Below are 25,556 nucleotides of genomic sequence, written 5' to 3' on the forward strand. Positions count from 1 at the left end.
TTGTCTTTTCCCTTGTTGGTAATTGTTTGGAAACCTAATTCATTCTTCTCCTTCGATTTAACAATAATAATAAGATTTATAGAAGTTCTAATTATATTGAACCTTGTCTATCCAGTTGTGTCAATTTTTTGTGTGCAACTCCAATAATATGTTGGTCAATTGAGGATGACACAGCAACAACTCTTTTTGGTTAACATGTAAGCATCTTAATTGATGTAAAGTTGAGGAAATAGGGCTTAATAGAATTATAATACTTAACAATTTTGTCATTAGATAGAGGGCCTAGAAAGAGAATTAAGAAAGACAAAAAGATGGTAAAAAAATTTTACTTAATAGAGTTGATGATTCAGTGAACCTTAATAATTTGATTAAGATCTTCTAAAGTGAGAAAGTTGATAAAGAGAAGAGTTAATCACTTTTAAATTAAGATAGTGCGGCATATATTTAATGAAAATTACAAAATCAATGGTGATTAACTTCTCACTTTACTTGAACTAAAAAAAAAAACTTATCACTTTACTATTTTATCAACTTTCTCACTTTAAAACATCTAAATTCTTAATGATTAATCTTAAGGATAATTGACTTTATCGTCTAATCTCAGGATATGAATGTTGCAAATCCATTTAATGTGTGTTGGGACAGTGTCGGGGGTGACTTGATTCTATCATTAATTAGAGTGACAAAACATGAATTGCCCACCTGAATTTGAATGATAACTACTCTACTAACTATGCCAATTACCAAACCAGAAAGCACTAATCAAATGATGCAACATAAGCATGTTGGATGTATTTTTCCGTGCATAATGAAAGTATAAACAACTGCTAACTTTTGTTGGGGAGAGAAGTGCTTTATGGAAGGATAGCACAGGATACAACAAACATAATTAATGTCATTGCGCTTATAGGATTAAAAGGTTTTTGAGAACTAACATAACCTCCGAAATCCTCATTTTTTGAATCATAAAACTTGTAAATGGTGTAAACTTATTTTAGCGGAAGCATTAATTAGGATCTTAAAAGTTGTGATTTTTATACCTGGATTGGTTGCCATAACAAGTCCTGATTACGGTAGAGTTGAACTTTAAGACTGATTTTGCAGAGTGTTGGTTACAGTAGAGTTGATCTTCAACATTGGTTTCTCTCCCTTTCCTTTCCTTCAAACGTTCATCAGGATGACAGTTTCACGGTATTTTCAGTGAGTGGAAACTGTAAAACGTCGTGTGTCTTGAGGCAGAGAGAGGACCACCTTTTATGTATTATTATCTTTAAATTTAATGCGTCCATCAAATATTAGAATTAACGGATGAGATTAAATCATTAATAGTTTATAAATAATTATAATTAGGCCACAATAGAAGTTTAAATTATCATAAACTTCCAACATTCTCCCACTTGGCCTAAGTGTAATCATATTCTCACACATTACATAATTGCTTTAATATGGTAAAATACTTTGTGTGAGTTATGACAGTCATGCATTTAATATGAAACACATTTCTTTCCATATACTACAACCACTAGCATCTTACTACACAAGCTACATAAATAACACAATTTTATATCGGTCCCATAAAGTTTCTAGATCATTATGTTATAACTCATACAATAATATTACTTTAACTAGAAACAACAAACTATCAATGTTCAGAAAACACATAAATAAACATAGTGAGCTCAGAGTGTTAGCATCATTCAGAAGAACCAAGACCCATTCTATGTACATGTTCCTTAAATGTCTTTGGTTGCAATCCTTTAGTCAATGGATCAGTAATCATAAGTTCTGTTCTAACATGTTCTATGGACACTCTTTGTTTCCGAACTTCCTCCTTAACGCCAAAGTTCTTTATTTCCATATGCTTGGCATCTTTAGAATATCTATCATTTTTTGAGAAAAATACTGCTGCAGAATTATCACAATAAATTTTCAATGGCCTAGCAATTGAGTCAACAATGTCAAGTCCTGAAATGAAATTTTACAGCCATAAAGCTTGATTTGTAGCTTCAAAACATGCTACAAATTCTGCCTCCATAGTAGATGTTGCCACAACGCTTTGCTTGGAGCTTTTCTATGATATGGCAGCTTCTCCAAATAAGAATAAGTAGCCAAATGTAGACTTTCTTGTGTCAGCACATCCACCAAAATCTGAATCTGAATAACCAATTACTTCTAATTGGCTAGACCTTTTGTACATGAGCATATAATCCTTTGTACCTTGAAGATATCTTAAAATCTTCTTTGCAGCTTTTCAATGATCCATTCTAGGATTATTTTGATACCTTCCAAGCATTCCTACTGCAAAGCTAATGTCTGGTCTTGTGCAAGTTTGCACATACATAAGACTTCCCACTACAGAACTATATGGAATTCCTTCCATTTGCTTCCGTTCTATGTCATTTTTTAGGCATTGCATAAGACTAAATTTGTCCCCTTTTTGAATTGGTGCAATTCCTGCGGAACACTTTTCCATGTTGAACATCTCTAGAACTTTATTTATATAGGCCTTCTGAGACAATCCTAACAGTCCTTGTGATTTATCACGAAAAATTTCAATTCCTATCACATAGGATGCCTCTCCCATATCTTTCATTTCAAAGTTTCTAGAAAGGTATTCTTTAGTCTCACGCAACATTCCCAAATTATTTGTTGCAAGCAAAATATCATCAACATATAAGACTAGAAAAATAAACTTACTCCCACTGACCTTTTGGTATATGCATACATCAACAACATTTTCTTCAAAACCGAAAGAAAGAATGGTATTATTAAACTTAATATACCATTGTTGTGAGGCTTGTTTTAGTCCATATATTGATTTCTTAAATTTACACACCATACGACCTTTTCCTTCAGTTGGAAAACCTTCAGGTTGATCCATATAAATTTCTTCATCAAGATTACCATTCAAAAAGGCAGTTTTTACATCCATTTGATGTAACCCTAAATCATAATGAGCCACAAGTGCCATAATGATATGCAATGAATCTTTCTTAGAAACAGGTGAAAATGTTTCTTTATAATCAACACCATTCTTTTGAGTAAATCCCTTAGCAACAAGTCTAACTTTATATCGTTCAACATTGTCTTTTGAGTCTCGCTTAACTTTAAAGACCCATTTACAACCAATACATTTAGCACCTTCTGGCAATGCAACAATATCCCAAACTTTGTTATCTTCCATGGATTTTAACTCTTCTTTCATGGCATCAATCCATTTTTCTGAATCATCACTATTTATGGCTTGTGTAAATGAAACTGGATCTTTAGATATTTCAATATCTTCTTCTTGTAAATAAGTTTCATAATAGCTTGGAATAGCTGACTTTCTTTCCCTTTGAGATCTCCTCAATGGTATTTCTTGAGACTCATTTCTTTCTGATATTTGTGAGTTAGTTTCTTCATTGGGAGCATTATCATTTAAATCTTGTTCATCACTATTAATGTGTTCAACAATAGTTGGAACAACTCTTTGAGTAGGTGTGGATAAAGGAACACTAATATGTATAGGAACATTAACTTTAATTTCTTTTATTTCTACATTTTGATGATTTTCACTCCCACTAACTTCACCATTTTCAAAGAATTTTGCATTACCAGTTTCTACAATTCTTGGACTATGGTTTGGACAATAAAAAATATACCCTTTAGACTTCTCCGGATAGCCAATAAAATAGCCACTCACTGTTCGAGAATCTAATTTCTTTTCTTGTGGATTAAATATTCTTGCTTCTGCTGGACAACCCCAAACATGTAAATGTCGTAAACTAGGTTTCCTATTAGTCCATAACTCAAAAGGAGTCTTTGGAACAGCTTTACTAGGAATTCTATTTAGCAAATACATGGCAGTTTTTAATGCATACATCCACAAGAATTTGGGTAAAGAAGAATTGCTCATCATACTTCTAACCATATCCATTAATGTTCGATTACGCCTTTCTGCCACACCATTTTGTTGAGGTGTGTATGGCATTGTGTATTGTGCACATATGCCATGTCTTTCTAGAAGTTTTGCAAATGGACCAGGACATTGTCCTGTTTCATTATGTTTTCCATAATATTCACCACATCTATCTGACCTAACAACTTTTACCTTTTTGTCTAATTGCCTTTCAACTTCTTTAATATAAATCTTAATAGCATCAACTGCTTGAGACTTTTCTTTAAGCAAATAGACATATTCATAACGTGAAAAGTCATCAATAAAAGTGATGAAATATTTTTCTCCACCAATAGATGGAGCATCAAAAGGTTCGCATACATCAGTGTGTATAATTTCAAGAAGCTAACTACTTCTTGTGGCACCTTTCTTGTTTTGTTTGGTTTGTTTTTCCTTAATACAATCCACACATAAACCAAGATCAGTAAAATTTAAATTTTGTAAAATCTCATTCTTTACTAATCTTTCTATTCTTTCCTTGGATATGTGACCCAAGCGTTTATGCCACAAGAATGCAGAACTTTCTTTAGGCGTATTTGGCCTAACTACGTCATTCTGGTACTCAATAAGCAAGGATTCAGAAAATTGATCAAGAAGTTTTAATCTATATAAGCCATCAATTAGAACACCATAACCAACAATATTAGAATTTTTAAATAAATTAAAACAACTATGTCCACCATTAAAAAAAATCACAATTGTCCAACTTTGAAACAGAAATTAAATTCCTAGACATTGAAGGTACATAAAGAGTCTTAGGTAAATCTAAATGAAAGCTTATATCCAACACCAAACGATAAGTTCCTATTCCTTCAATTGGCGCTTTCACACGGTTTTCCATGTAGAGGAACATCTTACTTTGGCTTGTGGTTTGGATCGTAAGGAATCCCTACATTATATTAGATACATGAGTTGTAGCACCAGAATCAAGCCACCAAGAATTATGAGGAATATCAATTAAATTTGATTCATAAGTACATACATATGTTTCAAATATACCTTTCTTTTCGAACCATGCCTTACGTTTAAGACAATCTTTTTGGAAATGTCCTTCCTTCTTACAGAAATGATACTGTTTTGCATTGGCATGTCCTTTCTTCTTAAAATTCTTGGGCTTTGTCTTTAATTTCTTTTCTGATTTGCCAGCTCCTTGAACCAAGTTGACAGAATGACCACCACAATTCTTAAGTCTATTTTCTTCCTGTATGAGCTTTCCAATCAATTCATTAGCGTCCCATTTTTCCTTCATGATATTATAATTAATTTGAAAAGCTCCATACTCAGAAGGTAATGAGTTCAGAATGAATTGCATCATAAAGGAGTCATCAACTGTCATACCCAGTGTCTTTAATTTTGCAGCAATATTAGTCATCTCAATAGTATGCTCTTGCATGCTCTTAGACCCATCAAACTTCATGGCCGTGAGCTGTGACATTAATGTACTAGCGAGTGACTTATCAGCAGAACAGAAGCGGTCTTCCACAAACGCAAGATATTCTTTAGCACTTTCTGTTTGTGGAAGGGTAGTCTTAATATTGCTTGCAGTAGTCATTCGCATAAACATAAGGCTTAATCTGTTAGAACGTTCCCATGTCTTAAGTGCATATTTTTCATCCTCATCATTATCATCAGTGATTCCAAAAGTGACAAGTCAAGATCCAAAAGACCTAAATGGAACTTCACTTGTTCACTCCATTCAGAGAAGTTTAAGCCATTAAACATGGTAACAGATGAAGCTTGCGAATGAATTGAAATACCTGTCATTTAATCATACAATGCTCAGATTAATTTTAATTTTATTATCTACTCAGATTACAGAACATAACAAGCATATTACAGTTCACCTTTAGGTAAAATTCTATAATACACTAACATATTAATATACAAATAAATGTCATATTTATCATACTTGAAGATTAAAATTCTCTGCCAAATACATATACCATCTTTGGAGAATACATATATCTGACCTAAGAATAATAAATTTTCTCGTTCAAGTCTATTAATAATAGAAGAGATTTCCTTTAGGTAAATCTAATTAAAATTAATTAACACATTATTAAATATACTGGCATTTTACGTTATAACTTGGTCACTTTGGTGTACACAAGCAGTAAATATTCTAAATAAATTTAATACTATAAATAAAATATTTATAGACTTTTCATAAAATTAGAGTACATTACGTACTTAAAATAATTTCATAATTGTCATCCATACTAAACTTAAACTCAAGATTAAATTCATACATGAGTATAATTTATGATCAAATTAAAATATTCAAAAGAAAACATATAGAACATATACAACCACAAATATACAGTTTTGATGGCATGAAATTTGAAACCCACTTAATTAAAATCCAATTATAAATAATTAATCAGAAACATTAAACACCGTGGATATCATAATTAGATCATAGAAAATCACATACTTTCAAAACACATGCTCTAATACCACATGTAAACATTAAATTTCTTATTTTATTATCTTATCTTTATCTTATCTTTAATTGTTCTTATCTTATCTTTATTTGCTTTTATCTTTCATAGGACAATACTCTATATATATTTAATTTTACCCTCATAGTTTACAAACACTTCAGTACAATTCAATCAATCAACAATCAATAAAATTTCTTCATCTTTTATTTTCTTATTCTTTCACAATTTTATCATGGTATCAGAGCCTTGGTATCCTCCTTAAAGAGGATACATAAGCTATCATCTTTCGGTGAGAAATCACCCTACATCTTTTTTTTCAACCTCCTCTCACAATGAATAATCAATCTTCCAATTCAGTTTAGCGGAAGCATTAATTAGGATCTTAAAAGTTGTGATTTTCATACCTGGATTGGTTGCCATATCCTGATTACGCTAGAGTTGAACTTTAAGACTGATTTTGCAGAGTATTGGTTACAGTAGAGTTGATCTTCAACACTGGTTTCTCTCCCTTTCCTTTTCTTCAGGATAGCAGTTTCACGGTATTTTCAGTGAGTGAAAACTGTAAAACGTCGTGTGTCTTGAGGTAGAGAGAGAACCACCTTTTATGTATTATTATCTTTAAATCTAATGCGTCCATCAAACATTAGAATTAACGGATGAGATTAAATCATTAATAGTTTATAAATAATTACAATTAGGCCACAATAGAAATTTAAATTATAATAAACTTCAAACAAATGGGACTTAACTTCTATCATCTTTCTCTCCCTTCCTAAACTAAATTCATAAAAACACCCAATACATAAGAGAATGAAACTAATTTTGCTTCTTTGTCACTATATAAAGTATTGTATATGGTCAATTAATTGCAAAATCATTTCTCATTAATATATATGTTTTGTTATAACCTTTTAAGGTAATCTAATAAGAATCAAAACCTTTTATGTTATACCTACGAATGTATTAAAATCAAACTTTATATAACTAAGTTAAAAAATGGCCTCTCTTGAATGCACTTGACTAATTTATTTTGTAAAAGAAGTAAATTATCATAATATTTGAAGAAGTAATGCATCATGATCAATGACACTTTGGTGTTGACAAGTTGGTTTACCTTTTCACTTATGATACATACATATGTGTTTGTCAAATTCATTCATCGTCATATCGCTAATTTTTTTTTATATTGTAATAAAATGAGCCTCGTCATGTTATATGTGAAATTCCTTAATATATTTATAGGTTTTAGTTACCGTTTGGTTTTGGGGCATAGGATACCTGACTTTGGGAACCTTAGCTTTTTCACATGATTGAGGTTTAGATTTATGACCAAACTTTGTGTCTCTCCCTTGAGAAAATGATATTAAGTATTTCACTGCAAAAATGATTTGATTTTTGTGTTACTTGTTTCCCAGCGCGAAGCTCAAAGCTGTAACAAATAAAAAACGAGCTAAGACCGCTATCATGGACGGTTCACATTGAATTTGTTTATTTATTTATTTATTAATCTTAGGATTGAAAACGATGAAACTCATTTTCATTTCTTTTACTGGTTGCTCAATAAACGACACAGTTCATTCCGGTCCAATCAACCTCCATGCTCGAATTTTATATTAAACATGAATAAAAGTTAGCATGTAAAATTTATAGTTAAAAATTATTAGATGATATAAAAATATTTTTTTTTATAAGATGTCTAGACAATTCTCTTTTTTTTTTTTTGTAAATTTAAAATAATTTATTTGACTAAAATATTCTTCAATAAATATTATAATGTAATTATATATAAATTAATAATAATTATTTGGTTGATTTAGTTAAAAAAGATATACTAAAATCAAAGAAAGATGAAGAAGAGGGACACTTAGCCATAACTCCGAAGGACACAAACACAAACCTGTTTTGCTTTTTATGGTTAAAAATTTGTCTGTCCCAATCTTCCTTTAATTTATTTTTATCCCTCTCAAATTTGACCATCATCCATTCTTCTTCTTCTTCTTCAAAATTACTGTCCCCCACACCACATGGCTCTAACATATATTAATCAAATCTAGACAAATAACAATAAAGAGAAAAGAAAGTAGTCATAGGTTTTAGCAGCTTTTGAAGTGTTTAATTACTATGTTGACTAAGAAAAAGAGGGAGCAAATGATTAGCAGAATGAAGTGATTTAAAGGATCTGACGGAGCTTACAAGTTAGTCTCTTAGAGAGAAGAGATAAACAGTAAAATAAAACAACAACACTGTTGTGTTGTGAATTGTGATGCATGCAAAGGTCAATTATTGTTGTGTGAAAACAACTTATTACTTTGTCTGTGTCCCAAGCCAAGAAACACAAGATTCATTCATCACCGGTTACACTTGCAATTCAAGGGAGAGAGTAGTGTTCACTGTACTTGAGTTGAGTGCTAGTTTTTTGCATAGTTTGAAGAAGAGAAGACAGAAGAAGGAGGGTCCTACTGCTTATTGTTTTGGCGGGCAGTAACAGTTTCTGTCAATGATTTATACTTGTGTGGTTCTTATTATCACTGCTTACCCTCTCTTGCTCTTTCTCTCTCTCTCTTTCTCAATGACCCACCCAATCAATTTCACACCTTGCTAATTCAATAAACCAAACCTTCCTCTCATCTTCCTCTCTCTCTCTCTCTCTCTCTCTCTCTCTCTCTCTCTCTCTCTCTCTCTTCTGGGTCTCTTTCATCAATAGTAGCAGCATTTTGGAATTTGGAGGTGCCCTTCAAAAGGGAAAGGTGGATCTCAGTCATATGAGGAGAACTTCTACAGTGAGTACTTGCTTTATACTCTTTTAATTCACTCTCATGCTTTGTAGTTACTAGTGGATGATGGCCTAATTGAGATCTAGAAGCCACAGATCAAGAATTAAACTGCAGATGGATCAGCTATTCTTTATCTTTAGTGCATTTTTTAGTTGATTGTTATCCCTCGTTTTCAAACAAGTTGCACTTTGTTACTGACTGCTAAACTGGGTGGTGTTCTTTCTGTGAAAAATTTGAGATTTTTTATGCACTGTGATGAAATGTAGTTGATCTGAGTAGTTCTACAGCTTCTCAATTTGAAATTCTTGAGTTAATCGAATACCCCTGTCTAGATCCTGCTTGAACTTCATAGTGTTTAATAATCATTGCCCTGTTAGCTACTGTTGTTTGAAGAAGCATGTGAAATATTGTAGTCATCATGGCTTGATAAGGCTCCAAAATGGGGAAGGTTCTCACTTTTAGGTGCAGCTTCATAGTAGTTACTGATGGCTAAACATTTTCTCTTGCAGCTTGTGGGTGTGCTTCTGGTACTTACATTAATCAGCTGTGGCCCATGGAGAGTGTGGAGCAGCTCACTTTGCAAGCAGACAAATTTGGAGGTTAGACCTCACAGCGTTAGTATTACAGAATTTGGCGCGGTTGGAGATGGGGTCACTCTCAACACAAAAGCATTTCAGAATGCAATATTTTACCTTAATTCATTTGCAGACAAAGGCGGAGCGAAGCTCTTTGTCCCGGCTGGCCGCTGGTTGACCGGTAGTTTTGATCTCATCAGCCATCTAACTCTCTGGTTGGACAAAGATGCTGTAATTCTTGGATCCACAGTAAGACATTGTTTCTTAATTTGGTTAGATGCTGGAGTAGGATAATCCAAATTCTATTGTCTTAATCGGTAGCTGGTAGAGTGATAGGTGATTTCTAAGATATCTTAATGGCATGCCCTGCTACTTATTACAGAACCCCGATGATTGGCCAGTTGTTGATCCTCTACCGTCATATGGGCGAGGAAGGGAGTTGCCGGGTGGAAGGCACAAGAGCCTCATTTATGGACAAGATTTGACTGATGTTGTTATAACAGGTTGATAATATTCATCAAATGATTGTCTTCTATGTACATGTTAGCTAGTTTATTGATTCTGTAAGTGTTCCAATGAAGGTAACAATGGAACAATTGATGGTCAAGGGAGTATATGGTGGAGCCTGTTTAGGAACAAAACCTTGGATTATACGCGTCCCCATTTGGTAGAATTGATGAACTCGGCGGGGGTTCTCATCTCGAATTTAACCTTCTTAGATTCTCCATTTTGGAATATCCACCCTGTATATTGCAGGTTTGTCTTCTATGGAAGGACTGAGTTTATGTTATTTATTTCTTATTTTCTTCTGCACTTCAAGTACTTCTTCCATTACCATTCAAAAGCTGTGCAATAGTGGGGCTTTGATGCTTAGGGGGGAGATTTGAGACTGTTTTTCTGGATGAACAGCCAAGTTACAGTTAAGAAAGTCAAGATCCTTGCTCCTCTTGATTCTCCAAACACAGATGGGATTGATCCAGGTGAATTAAGATTCTCACATATTCTAATAATATCCATCCTGTTAGAGAATAAAAAATGCTACGTACACACGAAAAATCAGTCACTGAATCAGCCACCATGTATTTTGTATTTAAACATATATTATATACGAGTGACTGATTTGGTAGCCGATTTTTCTGTGTACACATAGCATAGTTGTGATAGAATTTATGTCCTTGTAATTAAGATTCTCACATACAACTCTAAAATGTGGACAGATTCTTCAGACAATGTATGCATTGAAGACTGTTATATAAGCACGGGTGATGATCTGATTGCCATCAAAAGTGGCTGGGACGAGTATGGCATAGCATTCGGCCGTCCCAGCACAAACATTATCATCAACAGGCTCACCGGGAGGACGGCAACGAGTGCAGGGATTGCCATTGGAAGTGAGATGTCTGGTGGTGTATCAGAAGTCCATGCCCAAGACATTCGCTTCTTCGATTCATACAGCGCCATCAGAATAAAGACTTCTCCAGGGAGAGGTGGTTATGTTAGAAATGTCTTTGTCTCTAACATGACTTTAGAAAATGTTGACATTGCTATCAGGTTCACTGGTACATATGGGGATCATCCTGATGATAAATTTGATCCAAATGCATTACCATTGATAGAAAAGATTACAATCAAGGATGTGATTGGCCAAAACATCAAGCGCGCCGGCCTTCTAGAAGGCATAGAAGGAGACAACTTTGTAAACATCTGTCTATCAAACATCATCCTTAATGTGAGCTCAAGCTATTCATGGAACTGCTCTAATGTCCAAGGATATTCCGATTTCGTTTCGCCGGAAGCTTGCAAGCCTCTCAAGGAGAGAATATTCCCAGAGCATTGTTCAGACTGTTACAATTTATCCAATCACCTGCAAAGTTCAAATAATCAAACAAGAGGTGCTTGGTTACTATCTTGGTAAATTGTGGAGTTTATAGCATTATATGCTACCCGAAAAAAAAAAGGTCACTTTATAGCTGAAATTTGATTGGTGCATTTTTTCAGCAGGACAAATTTCAGGTGACATACAATGTTGAGTTGGGAGTTGCTGATCTTGTGGTTGTGCATCTGCGGAAAGATACTGAGAGAGATGATTGTTTCTTGTAACTTGTGTGCAGTAAACAATAATTTGAGTGATTTATCATAAAATAGGAAGTTGAATTGAATGATTTCATGTCTTTTCTTTTTTCTAGATACATATGGCTTTTTTTTGGGGGGGGGGGGGGGGGGGGGGGAGAGAGAGAGAAAAAGATAAGAAATTTTGTGTTGCCATTTATTTTTTGAAGGAAAAGAATGTGTTTGGTTGTTGATAGATAAGAGAATGAGATGCTGTTAGTTAGTTTGTAACCACTCTAAATTCCTTTTCTGTTGCAACTTTATTTGATGTTGGAGAATTTGCACAAGTCCTAGGTAGTTGCTGACTTGCTTCCCTTTTACTGCATCCTTAGATTTGAATAAGGAATCCAATAAACAAGCTTCCTAGAAAAGTGGAATCTAATCAATTTCATACCTCTTCTTTACAATGAAAAAAAAATTAAAGCACATTAGTCATCATCACCATCAGATAACTTACTATTTGTCAGTTTCTTTTCAGTTTTTTATTTTTATTTTTTGGGTTGATGGATATTTAAGTCTTAATGATCTCTGCTTATGTACACTTTTATTAATTGAAAAAAAGATAAATCAAATAGTAATACTAAATAATATGTATTTTATATCATAAAATAAATGTGTACTAAGAAAATATATATAAAAATAGTACAAATATCATTTTTAAAAAAAATATAATAAAAATGTTTAGTGAGCCATATATTTAGAAATTAGAAGTAAATTGACTGGAACAATACTAGGCAGGTGTAAATCATAAAGAAATCCAAGTGTCACAAAAGATGAACATCCCAAGTACACTTGGAACTGGTGAATCAATATAATTATAGGGATGAATGAACAATGAAGGAATCAAGAAATATAGTAGTATCAATTAAGGTTAGAATCCCAATTTTCAAGATACTTTAGCTATGTAGTATGTACTATCTATCTAGGAGAGAATTCAGTTGCATCTTTGTTGATGATTGCACACACGCCCACCCTTAAAAGATATGTTTCAAGTTCATATTGCAATTAACATTCCAGTGATTGCAATAGTGTTTAAAAGTGTTTACTTAATTTATTAAAAAAAATTAAAAATTAATGTTTAATTTTAAAAATATAAAAATAAATAATTAATAAATATTTAAAATTTATTATAAAAATTAAGTTAAATAAAAATTAAACACCAAATTATAAGTATCATAAAATTTACTTTAGGTGAGTTGCTGAAAAACATTGTACCGACAATTTTCACAGTGGAGACACTTCGCGCCATGCAGCGCCAACAAACACCGTAGTCCCATTGGGCTTAGTTTTGGGCCTCAGAACCCCGCCATCTGAGTTTCAGCTTTAATTAAACTTGGAATTTGGGCCTCTGACCAAAAACAATAAACCTCGAATTTAGGCCGAAAACATAGATTCCCCAGACCACTCTAGTTTTTGTACTTTCTTTGGGATAGGCCCTGTTGGAATAAAAACCAAAAAATTAGGTAGTGTATCCCCAAAAGAATAAAACACTTCGAGCAACATTAAATGTTATAGGTACCAGGACCAAAAACAAATGTTATACGTACCATTTTATCTACATTATATTTGTATAATTTTTAATTTATACTAAAATGATCGGAAAAAAATAGAAAAAATATCTTTCATACTACAAAAATGCGTAAAAAACTATAAAAAAAAAAAAATGATGCCAACACTACTGTTGCTAAAATATTAGGTGTGGCGGCCAAAATTCAAGTACGTAGTTATTTCATTTCTTATCGCCTGCGAAGAATGAATTGAAACTTTCAGCAACATTTTTTCCTTTGGTTGACGATGATGAAAAACTATATTTCACCAACTTTTTGAATGTTTCACTAAACTTTAAGCATATCATTATATAAAGTTCACACATTTACTTACTAGTTATCTCAAAAATAAATATGATTTTTTAAAATAAATCTGATATATTTTAAAAGTACTATAAACGATGACATTTAATTTTTACATTTTCAACATAGAATATATCAAAAGAAATTATTATATCATTAAATTATATGGTTAACACTAAGAGATAAGATAACTAAATTCTTTAAATAATTATTACATTTACATGTACGTATCTTAAATAACTGTTCCTATATATGTTACCGTAATATTACATGATATTATAATTTTTTTTTTTGCTGCTAATTAGTTAGTAATATTTTAAAAAATATAATATTAGAATACTGAACTAAAAATATTAAGATGTATTTTATTTGTATTTTTAATTTCTCTTTTTTATTTTTAGTATTTTTATTTTTTAAATTTTACAAAAAAAGTAAAAATAATAAAATTTTAGTTTGTTATTTTTTTATTTATAAAATTCTAAAAATAAAAAATATTAAAAATAAAAAACAAAAACACAAACTAAATAAGACTGTTGGCTAAAAATACTAGTGATTATACATTAAAATTACTGGTATATGTTAATTGAAAAATAAAAATATTATTTGTAAATTAAAATTATTTATTAAAATTAGTTATTAATTTATTTATATATAAATATATATATGATTTAATTTATTTTTAATATATATTTATATTGGTTAAAACTCAGGTGCAGTCGACTTCACGTGAAATTGATAGTTGAGAGCCGTTAGATGAAAATTTAGTCAAATCAGTCAAATCATCTAACAATTTTCAACTATCAACTTCACGTGAAATCGACTGCACCTGAGTTTCTACCATTTATATTTTAATATATATTTTATATTAACGGTCATAACTGGTTTTAGTATACAATTAATATAAGGGTCGCACTACAGTACAGATCAATATTTACAGATATTCTATTTTTTTATTTTATTTCGTTACACATGTATTGGATATTCTTTGGTTGGCTTAATTATTCTTCATTAGCTCTGAGTGAGCATCTATTTAGTCTGGCTTGGATATAGCAAGTGTCCCTTGGACTCGGATCACGAATTTTGGATTTTATTAAGAAAGTGAGAAAAAAAAAAGTTGGGTTAACTTAAAAGCAGAAAACAATAATCATATAAAACAAGTCTATTGAACTAGGAAAAAAAAAAGATAAAAAAAGCATGTTGAGAATAATTGATTTTCTTTTTCATTTTTTAGAATATATTTAATTGTAAATACAATTTGAAATTGTAAAATCTTTTTTTCTCTTATATAAGATTTAAATAAAAATAGAAAATAATTAGTTGAAAAATTAATACAAGAAACAGGCAATATGAAAATGCCACATCAAACATATTTCAAAACAACAATGTTATTTGTACACTAAAATCAGCTACTAATATATTTGTGCATAAATATATGTGTAGTTTAATTTATTTTTAATGTGTATTTTGTATTTCAACATATATTTTATATTGATACCTGATTTTGGTAGTTAATTTTGGTATACACGTAGTATAACTCATTTTAAAATTTTAAATTTTAAAAAGATTAAAATACTTTCATAATTAATTTTTAAAAGAACAAAACAATTTTTGAAGATTGATTTTAAAAAACTAAAATACCATTTAGTTTATTCTTAAAGAATTAAGATATCCTTTTAAGCATTAATTTAAAAATACTAAATTATTCTTATATAATTAACTGAAGTTGATTGATTGTATTAGCAACTATGAATTTAAATTTAATATTTAAAATTCTAAAATAACTTTTATTTAATTCTAAAAGAATTAAAATAATATTTTAAGATTAATCCTACAAACATTAAAATTAACCCTTTAAAATTAAGATTATTTAATTATATTAAAAATTATAAAATTCAACTTTTAAGAATACTAAAATAAAGATGAGACTAAAATGTCATTTAGCATGAATTTAAATAATTTTATTTTAATACTGTAAAATAATTTTATACATGCATATCCAATTATATAGGAATATGTTAGAAAAATAACTACGTTTTACATTAATAGTATGAATAATCATTAAAAAAAAGAATGTAATTGAACGACTATATAAAATATTTTACATTGTTAGTGTATCAAAATTAAATTTTAATTTAAAAAGACAAAAATATCATGATTTTTTATTGAATTATAAATTAGAAATTTAAATTGAAGTTTTAAAACACTAAAATATTATGTCGATTATTTTAGTCAAAAGAATCATAAATTGAAATATTTTTAAAATAACTACAAAAAGTCTCTTATGAAATTAGAAGGGATTTTACAAAGTAAAGAATAAAATATTAGAACTAAAATGATAAATATTTAATTAGAGTATTTTTTGAACAACACACTTTTATGATTCTTTTGAATTCTTTTGATTAGTAAACACATTTTTTAGAAATTCTTACATTTTATTATGTCTTGAAGTTAACTTTCGAATTTTTTATGTGTAGTTCATAGATAAAATTATTGAATTTTTATATCCGGTCTATTAGTGATTAAGCTTAGTTTGAGAAGACTTGATGCAATAATAATATCTAATATTCTTAAATCTTTTAGTGATTTGAATAATTATTTAGTTTGAGAATACTTAAAAAAAATATTTTATAACACTATTTTATAAAAAAATATTATTTACAATGCACTGTTAACTATAAGTTTCAACAAAAAAAATATTTATCACCTTTAATGTTGATTAATACTAAAGGAGCAATTCAACTATTAAAAAATATAAACATAATTGATCATTACAAAAATGAAACCAAATTATCCCCAAAAAAATTTTATTTTCATAATAAATATTTAATCAATAATTTTGTGCCAAATAAAATTAACATTCAAATACCACTTAAAAATTAAAACTGATTTGTTTTCATCTTTAGATATAGATTATAATTTTAATTAATTTTTTTATTATCAATATTTGCATAAAAACTCATACTTTTTTGTAATTTTTTTTTACGATAACATAAATTTAGTATTTATTAAATGTATGACAAAAATGTGCTATGCATATTTAAATAAGAAAATTAAAATTATTTAAGATGTTCAAATTAAAATTGAACATTTGAATTTATTTATCTTATGAAGATAAAAAACTAAATTTTGTGTGAAATCCTGATAAAACGTTTTTTTTTTTCCCTCAAAAATAATCTTCAAAACAATTATTTAAATTATATCAAAGCAAAAAATTTTAATATAACAAATAGCATGGCAATTGTGAACAAGCCAATGTTAAATTGTTAATATACACTTGATTTTTGCTACAAGAAATTTAATGTTTTTCATTGGCTCTCAAGTAGTATTTAATTTAACTACTATGATCCTATTCTTCCTACGGAAAAAAAACAAAAACAAAAATTGATTATTACTATGTGTGCAAGTCTATGAGCTAGCAATAATAATTAGCTCCTGTGAAACTTTAAGCCATTTAATACTTTGTGAAGCCACTTCTCATTGCACTAGAAAAGACACTACGTGTCGCTATGTTATTGATTAAAATAGAATATCTGTATATTCATATCTGTACCTTATAATTTCCCTTAATATAATTGTAAAATAATGTTCCAATAGAGAAAAGCAGTAGCAAATGCATGCCAGCATTTAGAATAACGGGGTAAAACAATGGTCAGATTCAAGATCCAATATATCGAATTTCTGCATGCAAACATTTGTAAATAATATAAATATATCTTTTTAGACAAACTGGTAGATGACACTACCAAGAATTCCTCGATAATGGATATCCTTTCGGGATCTTCAAATTTTGCATATCTCATCATTGAATGAACGAACGTTGAATTTTAAAAATCGGGGAATCAATATTGGTCCGAAGAAATTGTATGCTCTTATCTGGTTGAGTTTATTCACACTTCAAATAATAATAAGTCTAAGATAAATTAACCATGACATCGACTAAAACATCATAGTCAAGACTTGAACCCTTTATTTATTTTGTCAAAATATTAGTTGATGAATCCTTGCCAAATAAAGAGAGAGAGTCCAAAATCAATATTTTCTCTTTTTAGAAAATCTGGCTTCTTGATTCTTCATTTCTTCAGTGTAAAAGCCACATAACATGAGTTTCAACGATATAGCCAGCTATAGATATTGCTTATTATTCAGTTAATTAGGCATTGAGAGAGAGCAGTAACTTAACTCTTTAATCTGTTTGCGTAATAGAAAGAGTATAATAAGTAATATTCTCTTTAATTTCTGTACATATATACCTTGGTTTTAACTTTTAAGTTAACTAGGCAATATAATTATGATGAGAAAATTAAAGAAAATAAAATTGCAGGATAGCGGTGACACGTGTCGTGTTGAATGGAAGAAGCTAGTTGGTAGAGTATGTAGTACATGACTGAGGAAGTTGCGGTGATCCATTCGGTGAAACAGAAATAGCATTAGGGTGAATAACGGTACTTGCACTTCCACCATTGTTACTGCTTCCAATGATTGATGAGAGTGCCGCAGCCACGGCCGCAGTGAAGTTTGGATCCGAAGCAATGGCTGCACTCACTGTCTCCACCATAGACGGGGAATTATTGGAAGGCTGTGGTTGTTGTCGATGAACCAAAGGAGGCATCAGCTTCTGGTGGTGAGAGATTAAGAAAGGGTGCCCTGCTATAAGCTGATGTGGAGGAGTAACTGCATGCAATGGGAGAGGGAAGGTAACACCGGGAGGAGGGACCACACGGTGGAGTTGGAGTGCGTTGTGGTGGTTGTGTGTGAGGTCGAGAGTGATGGTGGGAAATGGCGCGGAAGCTGATAGCGTCGCCATTGATGTGTAGGGCATTGATGAAGAGAAGTATCCTGCTGAAGCTGCTAGGGTTTCTTTCGACGATGATGAGGTTGATCCTGATAGTAGCATGGCTGCTGCGGCTGAAGTCGTGTTTGCCATGGCGGTGGCTGCCGGCGGAAGAGGGTGGTTGTGGTTACCTTCATAGGTTGTTATTAGGACTGTACTGTCCTCTGCGCATCTTTGAACCTGCTTCCGAACTGGGCATCCAGCAGCCATGGTGCACCGATAGTAGGCTCGAGGACTGGGGTTACCTTTAGCCATTTTTTGTCCGTATTTCCTCCACTGGCATCCATCGCTAATCTGCGTTTCATTTGTGTTAGAGATATAACCATTTATACACGTCTGATTTAAAAGTTTAGAGTTGGATAATATAATTACCAGAGGAGCTTCTGATCTTGCGCGCACTGAAACCCTGGCTTTCCTGAAAGGAAGGTCAGAAGAAGGAAGCTTGGTTTCTTCTAAGTTGGGAGTCTTGCATGATCCCCAACTCTGAGAAGAAGATCGCTCAAGGACGTCTTCTTCTGTAGCAGATGCTGCTACTTGCTTTCCCAAATGAAGCTTAGTCAAACGATCTTCATCATCTTCATTATGATCATCATTCTCATCATGCTTCTTTGACATTACTTCCTCTGCATTATTACCATTATTGTTTGATGCTGATACCTCTCTTTCTCTCTTTTCATCACCAGACACCGAAGCATCGTTATTCTTCATCTCTACTTTCGCCCTTCCATCTCCCTCCACAGCTTTTTCTCCACTTATCATCCCATTGCTCTTGACACCAGTATTCTGTTCCCACAATCACATCTATGTGTTATTACTTGGAATTACTTAGCACTTCCCACATATAATAAACTGATATTTTAAGTAAAGGTGAGTGTAAGGTTTGATTTATTGTAATAATAAATATACCAATATTGAAATTCGTTTTATTTGTTGAACACATTACGTGTTATATAAACGATGAAGAACTTCATATATAGAAGAAAGAGATAATTGAGATCTCTTTTTGATATGTGAGGACCAAGTCAATGAGACGCGTACTTGTTATTGTGAATGATGATTGATTGTCTCTTATGAAAATAGATTGCCCCTCGCCCTCTCTTTTTCTTGTCTTATCCTTTGAAATTTATCAAACAAAAACTTAGCTTAAATTTATTAGTCCATGATGTATACATTTTTTTTAGTTCAAATATCGCATTTTAAATAATTAAAAGAGATAAGAGTGATGAGACCAATTAATTTTAATGCAATATATATCACTCAGTTCAGCTGGCTGGCCTGGTTATTAGTTATATATTCGTAAGCATGTGAAAACTGAAATCACGGTTATATATATACGTCTGTAGAAATAAAGAATACATATTTTATTTGTATATATACTGTATAAGAAATGTATACTGGATGGGTTTATATATAGTAGGAGGTGGTGTATTATTTATTGGTTATGTGATGATAAAAAATGAATACACCTAACTTGCAGGTACTGGATATTAATATATAGAGAATTGAAGGAGTGTAGAAAGAGTTTGAAAAATGGCCGTGAATGAAGAGGATCCGCACGCTTTCTAATTTAAGTGAGGCACGTTACCTTGTTCCTTCACTGACTAAGAGAGAGAGAGAGAAGAGAAATGAGTAAAAATTGGCACAAGCAAACAAATAATGCTTCCGTCATATAGGAGAAGAAGGAAGAATTTAATTAAAATTAATACTGATCTTGACGAAATTAAATGTTGAAAATATTGAAAACCTGATGATGAGTAAGCTTTTGTTTCTGCAAAGCCATGAAGAGCTGTGCCTGCAGTTGGCTATAGCTTTTGGCGATCTGATCCACCATACTTCTCAGCTTTCTATTCTCTTCTTGCAGTCTCCGTAATTCACCTTCCACCATTTTCCTCTGAAAAATATATTTCCAACACTCAAAAAATTATTGTATGATCACGGAACTCGTGAATTACGTGCGCTTATTATATACAAACCTCGGATTCAGTATTTTCGGCATTAGGTGATCCCTTTGAAGTTGAAATTCCAGTAGTTGCACACGTTAAGTTCAGCCCAGTCTGCATATATAGCATGAATAATTAGCTAACAAATAAAGATGATACAAAAATTAAAGTGATGGAACGTTAGTTAGTTACGTTTACAGGGTGATGAGGGAAGGATGAAGCGTTGTTGGTGGTGGTGCCATGACGATGATGATCGGCAGCAGTTGATGATGATGATGAGAAGAAATCCACTTCTTTGACGTCCCTAGAGGGTAAGAAAGTCAATTCACGGGGGTGTGGGTTATCCATTTCTTATACGAATAGAAATTAAAGAAAGAGAGAGAGAGAAAGAGGAAGACGACGACGAAGAAGAAGAAGTAAGAAAGTGGTGGGTTCAACTGGGGAAGTGGTTTTAAATGGGGGTAGCTCGCGCGTACACACACGCACTCCTTCGACCTTGAGCTATGGCCTATGGGCCCCACCTCCTCTTACCCAATAATATTAATATCAGTATAACATTATTTTCGATGAATAATTAATTATTAATATTTAAAAATATTAAATATAAATATAATATTAAATTATTAGACTAAAATGATTGATTAACATAAATTAAAATAACTAAACCTTAAATATTTTTCTAAGATGATAGTAGTAAAAAACAAAGTAAGTAATTTAAGTGAATGAAAAGTAAGATGAAGGATTTTAAAGAGGAAGAAATGGCAAGTGAGCAGCCGTTTTGGGCAGAAGTGACGTCAACCTTAGGCCACCAACGCTGCAACGAATTTATCCGGTTTTATGTTCACACTTGACAGTACTCTTGTTACCAAGTTGTAATGTAAAAATGGAAAGATTATTTGAATAAGGAAGGAAGGAGATTGTGCATTGTATGGGGATGGGAGAAGGAGGAAGTGCACGTGCACGTGGAGGGGAGTCCCCTGAGGTCAACGGAGTTGACGGCACGGCTCTGTGTATCGGACGGTAGTTAGAGACGGTGGGGCCCGCGTGATTTGGAATAACCTAATCCCAGTGACTTTCAAGGGCTATAACTATACTCCTCTACTATGCATGTATTGCTACGCTACCACGTACCAACCATCAAGGAAAAAAAAAAAAAAATATATATATATATATATATATATATATATATATATACCATTGCATTTATTTTCGTAAACCCGTCAACTAACTACACCACTCTCTTTCACTTAAATTCATTAGTACAATAAACATGCATGATACATGCATCATAGTTCATTATTGCTGATTTGTAGTTATCAATTAGTTATTATTAATATTTTTAATAGTATAAAATTATTTATTTTTTTTATTAATTAAATATTGGTTAAATTTAAATAAAAGTGTTAGTTCTAAACCTTTTCTATTGCTATATATATACTGTCTATATTAAATTAGGTTTGCAAAATATATTTTTTTTAAAAAATCGGTTTTGTCACTTAATTAATAATCTAAAACTATAAAATATCATTTAAAATGTATCTATTTCTTGTCTTATATTTTAAATATATTGGACAATTTTATTGTTAATTCAATCAAACATCATCGATTTAAGAATAAGAGTTTTTAAAGTGAGAAAATAATATTTCAATCACTAATAAATTTATAATAATTTTTGTTCCCTGCGAGTTTGTTATCTTAATTTAAAGTCGATTAATTTTTTTTTTATCAATATGTTCACTTTAGACGAGCATAATTCATATTTTTTTAAAATGATTATTAAAAAAAATATTTCTTACAATGACAAAATAGATTCTTTATTATAATATGAGGAGTGTTAGGGACCAGCAATTTTTGTGATTTGTAGTTATCAAATAGTCATTAATGTTGATTTTAATGGTGTGAAATTTTATCCAATGACTCATTTTTATTTACTGGTTACATGATGGCGAAAATTTAAAAAAGTTGCTGGCCTTAAACTTTTCCTTATAATATTTCTAGCAAATAGTTCCTTCAATTACGGTTGCCAAAATCAAAGATAACTTCAAAATAAAAATCACTAACAGATAAACATAATTTTTATGAAATAACGGTTGAGACTTGAGATCTAAATAAAGTTATCTATATATTAATTATTTGATAAAATATTTTAACTTAAAATTAATTCTAATAAAATAATTTAGTTTAATAAAGTAATTTTATGATATCAATTTAATTAACACTATAATTTTATATATAGAGCCAAATCTAAAAAAATAATTTGTATATTCATCTAATAAAGTGGAAGCAAAATTAACAAACTAGCGAGGATAAATAAATATATGCTATTAAGTAATTTTCCAAATTTGAACTGGGAACACTTACCCGTACTACTATATACATAGGTCCATCCCTGGTCATGAGAGTGTAATTTGCATAGCAAAAATGTTAACTATCCGATCATCAAGAGATAAGTCAAACTAGTGATAATAAATGAGTAATAATTAGAAATTAATACTATAGCAGTCAATTTCAACTAATACTATATTAATTTGTTAAATAAATTTAATATGAAGTTCATTGTTTTTCTCAAAGATAATAATTTTATTGCAATAAAAGGAATTTGCTTATAATTATCGCAACCAGGCCAGGGGTATAAAAGTAATAAGACATAAAATAAAAATTTTTTAAAAAAATTGATAATAGCATGTTTAAGAGATAAGGTCTTTAGACAAAGAAAGTTTTTTTTGCATATTCATCTTCGATAATATAAAGTTCATTAAAAATAAAATTTTGTTAATTTTAAAATTTAGATATTTTTTAATTGAATTTTAGATTTTTTAATGTTAAATGTTAATTAGCTACAATTAAAGATAACAACAGATACACAATATTCACTAAATATTCAAGTCCCTGTTGATATTCATGGACATTTTTGGAAAAAAAAATTTAAAATTGAAAAAAAAAATTTTTTGTTCAAATTCCACCTCCGGCATCATGAATTCAAGCTCCAATAAATAATTCTTTATTCACACTTTAACTAGGGATGATAATAAGTTTCTACAGAAATGGAGACTTTTTCTGTCTCGCCTTCCTCCATCTTCATTTAGTAAAATACTTTCTGTTTTTGTGTAAAAATAGACTCCAAAATATAGCTCGTTCTCGTGATATTCGAACTGATTTTTCTTAGAGCAAAGTGCTCTCTTTAGTGAGCTTCTTTAGAAAGATTTGCGAAAAAATTTTTGTACCCATTTGGGTTGGCACATAGTTACTTAATTTTATTAGGTAAGTCCGTTTGAAGAGCAAAACACGTACTCTACACGTACTCCTAATATAACACGTGTGTATTTAGTTTTAACTAAATTCTGATTTATAGTTTTATTGAGTTGAAGTATAACTAACACTTTCTATCTCCATTTTTGTTATCTTCGTCATGAGTTTTTATTTACTTTTCTCTGTAAAAAAGGCGGATATTTGTGGATATCTATGAATAATTAAATTTTATTAATTTTTAAGAAAATTAACACAAACATAATAAAATCTTATACGGTTCAACTAAATATACCAAATCAAACATAATTTAAACACAAATTTAACATAATAACATATATATATATATATATATATATATATATATATATATATACACAAAACTTTTAACATATCAATTAAAATAAAATGAATTAGAAGTTATTTAGACAATTTATATATAAAAAAACATTTAAGTTAGTTTTTTCAAAAATTTTACGAGTTCCCATAAATGAAATATCTCAATCCTACTCCCATCCCCATTTATTAGTGAGGACGGGTTCCATTCCTGTGAGAATGTGAGAATTTTGTGAGTCCCCACTAGCTTCTTCGTCGTAGATAATAATCACCGCCAGTATAAATTTTTTTACCATTCATAACTCCAACACTAACAAACCTCTGAGAAATTGTCTATTGCGGCATCCATGCTGATTTCCGCTTTCGTGATCCTAACGCCGTCACCGTCTCTATCTTCCCTGTCATCCTGTTATACCGCCTCGCTCGCTTTATTGTCGATTGCATCAAGGAGATCTCCAAATGCTTCAATTCCCTAAGCAACAATATCTGATTTTTTGTATTTATCTTTTTGCGGATAAATTTTTGTAGATATCTGTTTTGCCAAAAAAATTATCATTTCTAACTGCAATATTAGTTGTATAATGTTAATTCTAAATTTTTTTTATATAAATTAATTTGTAAATCAATAATTCTATGTCCGAGTTTAAAATTTTTCAAAAATATAAAAGACTTAAAAAAAATTGATCGTTGAAAAACCCTAACTCATATGGCCATATACAAAAAGATTTAGTGTGGAAACGAAAATACACTATGATTTTGTAAGAAACTTTTTAAATTGATAAATTGAAATTAAATTATTTTGTATTCCATATGATCCTGCTCGTCGTCCTAAACCATGATTTTTATAAAAATAAAAAATTTTACATCTAAGGACTTTAAAGAAAAAACAATTTTTTGCATTTTACATATGCATTGACCAATGATATTAATTAGTTCTTATTTAAAATTGTAATTTAATATATGGCATGGGCGCAAAGCTAGCTATATAATTGTAGAGTTATGCAACAGCATATTTTTTTTTGGTGACTATGCAACAACATATTTGATTTGCATATCTCAGAGTTGGTACAAATTTCTACTCTAGCAGAGTATTGCTCGGAAATAGAGTTGGGTAATTAAACGGATAATGTTAAAGAGATAATAAAAAATTAATTTAAAAATCTAAATTTATTTTATTTAATATTTATAATAAATTTAATAAATATTAAATAAAATAAATTTAAGTTATTTTTTATTTTTTTTATCAAATATTTTTGCTTTTTGGTCCGTTCTGGTAAGACTGTACACGGATCGGATCGGATCGGATATAGGCTAAAATTTTATTCGATCTGTAATGCATTCATCGGATCAGATCGGATACGATATCTGCATTTTTTCAGACTGGATCCGATCACTTGCGGATCGGATATCGGGTATATCTTCATAATTCAAAAAGACTATTTTAAGATTTTGTTTGGCTGTTTTTACAAAAAAAAATATCCAGAAAACTCATTTTTCACCTGTTTAAGCCC

The 25,556-nt window shown here is 30.7% G+C and overlaps 2 protein-coding genes and 1 pseudogene across 8 annotated transcripts; 1 reads left to right on the plus strand and 2 right to left on the minus strand.

Annotated features, from left to right (window-relative positions):
- Positions 1-1,693: 1,693 nt before the first annotated feature.
- LOC148554612 (secreted RxLR effector protein 161 pseudogene) lies at positions 1,694-2,473 on the minus strand (annotated as a pseudogene).
- Positions 2,474-8,722: 6,249 nt separating this feature from the next.
- Positions 8,723-12,129, plus strand: LOC107646017 (putative polygalacturonase). 6 transcript variants are annotated; one of them, XM_088491251.1, is made up of 8 exons: positions 9,023-9,164; positions 9,668-9,757; positions 9,867-9,982; positions 10,116-10,236; positions 10,315-10,489; positions 10,643-10,713; positions 10,951-11,644; positions 11,732-12,129. In XM_088491251.1, exons 2-8 carry the CDS (start codon positions 9,712-9,714, stop codon positions 11,748-11,750), a joined length of 1,242 nt encoding a protein of 413 aa, XP_088347377.1. In that variant the 5' UTR covers positions 9,023-9,164; positions 9,668-9,711; the 3' UTR covers positions 11,751-12,129. The 6 variants fall into 6 exon arrangements, with proteins under 6 accessions (XP_088347375.1, XP_088347376.1, XP_088347374.1 ...); XM_088491252.1 differs by having other exon boundaries at positions 10,951-11,625; XM_088491249.1 differs by having other exon boundaries at positions 8,723-9,164; positions 9,668-9,982; positions 10,951-11,625.
- A 5,740-nt stretch (positions 12,130-17,869) lies between these two features.
- LOC107646016 (putative WRKY transcription factor 47) lies at positions 17,870-20,889 on the minus strand. 2 transcript variants are annotated; one of them, XM_088491246.1, is made up of 5 exons: positions 20,662-20,889; positions 20,497-20,577; positions 20,268-20,414; positions 18,896-19,306; positions 17,870-18,817 (listed from the first exon to the last, which is right to left on the minus strand). In XM_088491246.1, exons 1-5 carry the CDS (start codon positions 20,809-20,811, stop codon positions 18,050-18,052), a joined length of 1,557 nt encoding a protein of 518 aa, XP_088347372.1. In that variant the 5' UTR covers positions 20,812-20,889; the 3' UTR covers positions 17,870-18,049. The 2 variants fall into 2 exon arrangements, with proteins under 2 accessions (XP_088347372.1, XP_016205681.1); XM_016350195.3 differs by having other exon boundaries at positions 20,656-20,888.
- Positions 20,890-25,556: the final 4,667 nt, after the last annotated feature.

The sequence above is a fragment of the Arachis ipaensis genome, chromosome B6 (assembly GCF_059453495.1).
Source record: "Arachis ipaensis isolate K30076 ecotype BB chromosome B6, ASM5945349v1, whole genome shotgun sequence".
Lineage (NCBI taxonomy): Eukaryota > Viridiplantae > Streptophyta > Magnoliopsida > Fabales > Fabaceae > Arachis > Arachis ipaensis.